The sequence below is a fragment of the Metopolophium dirhodum genome, chromosome 1, assembly GCF_019925205.1.
Source record: "Metopolophium dirhodum isolate CAU chromosome 1, ASM1992520v1, whole genome shotgun sequence".
Lineage (NCBI taxonomy): Eukaryota > Metazoa > Arthropoda > Insecta > Hemiptera > Aphididae > Metopolophium > Metopolophium dirhodum.
Genome location: NC_083560.1, coordinates 96,093,738 through 96,097,356, shown reverse-complemented (window position 1 = coordinate 96,097,356; position 3,619 = coordinate 96,093,738). Strand labels below are relative to the sequence as shown.

The 3,619-nt window shown below is 49.7% G+C and overlaps 1 protein-coding gene across 1 annotated transcript; it reads left to right on the top strand.

Annotated features, from left to right (window-relative positions):
* Positions 1-1,995: 1,995 nt before the first annotated feature.
* Positions 1,996-2,598, top strand: LOC132947009 (WAS/WASL-interacting protein family member 3-like). Its single transcript, XM_061017179.1, has one exon. The coding sequence runs from the start codon at positions 1,996-1,998 to the stop codon at positions 2,596-2,598; it is 603 nt and encodes a 200-aa protein (XP_060873162.1).
* Positions 2,599-3,619: the final 1,021 nt, after the last annotated feature.

Here is a 3,619-nt window from a genome sequence, read left to right as displayed (position 1 = left end):
ACCAATCAAACTGAGGGACCTACGGAAGTTCCTGGGCGTTTGCAACTGGTACAGACAGTTTGTCGACAACTACGCGGACACCATAGCACCCCTAACGAATAGACTTAAACAGGGGACCAAATGGTCGTGGACCGAAACCGAACAGGCCGCATTTACCAAAATAAAACGGGCCCTGTACGATTCGCCAAAACTGTCGACGTCGGATTACGGAAAACCGTTTTGCCTACAAACCGATGCTAGCGAAATAGGAGCAGGTGCCGTCCTTTTCCAACGGGGTGACAGCCCGGACGAATGGCGGATAATTGCCTACGCAAGCAAAAAGTTTAGTGATCCGCAAACAAGGTACGCCACGGTAGAACGCGAGTGCCTCGCGATAATCTGGGCAACCGACAAGTTTAGACCATACCTAGAGGCCCGCCGCTTTGACCTATTCACCGACAACTCGGCACTCACATGGCTCCACCGAGCCAAAAACACAAATTTCAAGTTAACCAGGTGGGCACTACAGCTGGCTAACCTGGACTTACAAAACCACACATGTGCCCGGCGTACAGAACGAGGCGCCGGACATGCTACCCCGCAACCCAATCACAGGACCACCGGTAGATGAGGAACACCTCGAGGAACGACTAGTAGGAGTACCAACCCCACCACTCACCACCGCAACTAGCTCACCGGCCGACAAGCTGTTCACCACGACGGACCCGACTAACACCAATAGTGGTTCCACAATCACACACGCTATGCTCGTTACACGGCAGGCTAATGACCCCAATACACGTGACATAGCGCACAATATGACGACGGACGACCCAGCGCACAATACCGGAAGTACCACGGATAAGAAAAAACAAAACATTTTCACCGACGGTCTTCTGCGGACAAATTTGGGCGAACACACACCCGTAGTCATCCCAAAGGACAAAACACAGAACGTGATCTGGGCATACCAAGATCACGTACTCGCAAACCACTCAGGCTGGAAAGAAATGTACAGGGCAAAAAAAACCAACGGTTTTTTGGAAAGGACAAAAAAACGACATCTGACTGTACGTCAAGTCGTGTCACATATGCGCGTGTACCAAACCACTAAACACGCGCCCAGATGACCCCGCGACAACCAGAATACCCCGACACCCTAGAGAGGTGATTAGCATAGACCTCATGGGCCCCTACCCGCGTACTAGTAGGGGAAAACAGTATATACTGGTCGCTACGGACCTGTTTAGTAGATGGACCGAAGCATACCCCCTCGGAACAGCCACTACAAAAACAATAACCGAACGCTCGAACGAGAATTCTTTTCACGTTTCGGATACCCCCGTGTGTGCTTAAGCGACAACGGCCCACAGTTCGTAGCAAACGATATGCGTAAAGCGATCGAACAGTGGGGAGCCGAGGGCTGGACAACTCCGGTATATCACCCGAGGGCCAACCCAGTCGAACGCCGTAACAAGGAATTAAAAAAAGTCTACGCGCGCTACTCGTCGACGGCAACCACAACACCTGGGACACCAAGCTAGCCCCGATACTTTTTTCGATCAGGAACAGGCGTAACGACAGGACAGGATATCCACCATCGATACTCGTCCTCGGGAGAGAGGGAAAAAGGCCGGGGGACTGGTACTGTCGCGGACAGCGGACAACCCGATCGAACAAATAGATATTGATAGGGTGAGTCGCGAAAGCAATGTACTGACTGCACCACCGGTAACAGGTGGCCCGACGGACATAAAGTACAAAACAGGTGACAAAGTGTACTACAAGGCGCACTACCTATCAAACGCGCACAAAAAATTTCACGCCGACTTCGCACTGAAATGGTGGGGACCGGTAAAGCTGCACAAACGCGTAGGCAAAGGTGTGTTTATCACAGACCAACAGCCAGCACGCAAATTACACTTGTCCTGCTTCAAACACCCCCCCCCCTCAATCATAAACCTACATTAGCATTTAATGTACATAATTTCAGTCGGAACAGCACCAGGCCACCAAATGGAGCGACAAGGCCCGACGACACACAGCACCCTCCAACAAGCGGTGGAACTGCTAGAACGCAGCCAAAAGCTGCTGAGGTCGGCCAGCCTAAAGGAGGGCACCAGCACCACTACGGAGGCACGGGTAAGTCAGATGACTACGGCGCAGCAGCAGCGGGACCCGGTACTGCGGGCCGCCTACACGCGTGGGTGGGAAGACCGCACCGTCGTGTTCCAAAGGGCGACGAGCGGTGGACCCACAACCGCAGTGCGGCTCAATAGGTCGCGTAGCCCCAGACGGGTGACCCGACCGGCGGCCAACACCCGACCGGCGGCCAACACCCGACCGGCAACCACAGCACGACCAGCGGCCAGCCCCCGACCGGCGCCACCACCGGCGACAACAAGGGCCTCACAACGACCGCCACCGCGACCGCTGATGGAGCGGCCAATACCGGCGCCGAGGTCATCAACCATCCAACCTTCAGGAACGACTGCCAACCCGCTTCCAGCGTCGAACACCTCCGCCGAGACGACAAAACCGGCCACGCTGAACGCCCGCCAACGCTGGAATAAGCAGCGAAAGCGAGACTACAAGGCCAAACACCAGCAGACGTCCTAGCAACACCGCCTGGAAAAACCGGAGGCGGACCTGTTAGGAGAGACGGCCGCAGGCATGGCTGACACCGAGGACATGGAGGTCAGCCTCATTTACCTTAGTCCCATCACTTCGCCCCAAAATGATTAGACACCCGCTCCAGGAACCGTCGGCCGGCCGTTCGGTGAACCGGATTGCAACACTGACTTGTTTCCGACGACCCGCACGAGACGGACTACCCACGTCCCCGTGAGTCGCACACCCATCCAATCGAATGGAGAATACAGTGTTCTTTTTATTTGTGTTAACATATGTAATATACGTACATCATAATATTGTTAATAATAATTCGTTTGGGTCGGTGACACCACTAAATAAACCACCAACTATATTCAACATAAAATTGTGTTCGCATCATTTTCTTTATATAATTGGTTACCTCAACACACCTCACCCACGTGGCACCCACTAGGTGCGCAACAAAATTTGAACATTTAAAATCGGATTTTGCGTAAAAATTCTCGTTTTTTCTTATTTTGTATTTTGTTTTTCCGGGCGCTTTTGAAACCTATGGTGAACTTTTTACTATTGACCACCCAAAGTACCAACTAAATTCACTTTTCTACCAGAAGAAAATTGAATCATTTTACTGTCCCAAAAGGTGATACACACAAATAAAAAAGGATCCTTGTATTAAATTTTAATATATTTTGCTATAACTCAAAACGAGTCAAAATTTCAAGTATCTACAGGCTATAGTCATTACTTAATAGTTTTTGAATAACAACAAAAGAAGAAAATCTTGTATGAGATTTTGTTAATTTACGGGTGAATATCCAATGGGCAATGTCTAACTTCAAACGCTCGTAAAAAATAATTGTAGTTAAACCATTTTTTTTAATGTAGAAAAACTTAAGGGGAGTCTTGTATGACAATTTCAAATCATAAAGATATAAAAACGAAATTTTTTATGAAATTCTAACTCGAAACAATATGCCAATTTACGTGTTTTTGATGAATTTTGTAAAAATGTTGACTTCAAATT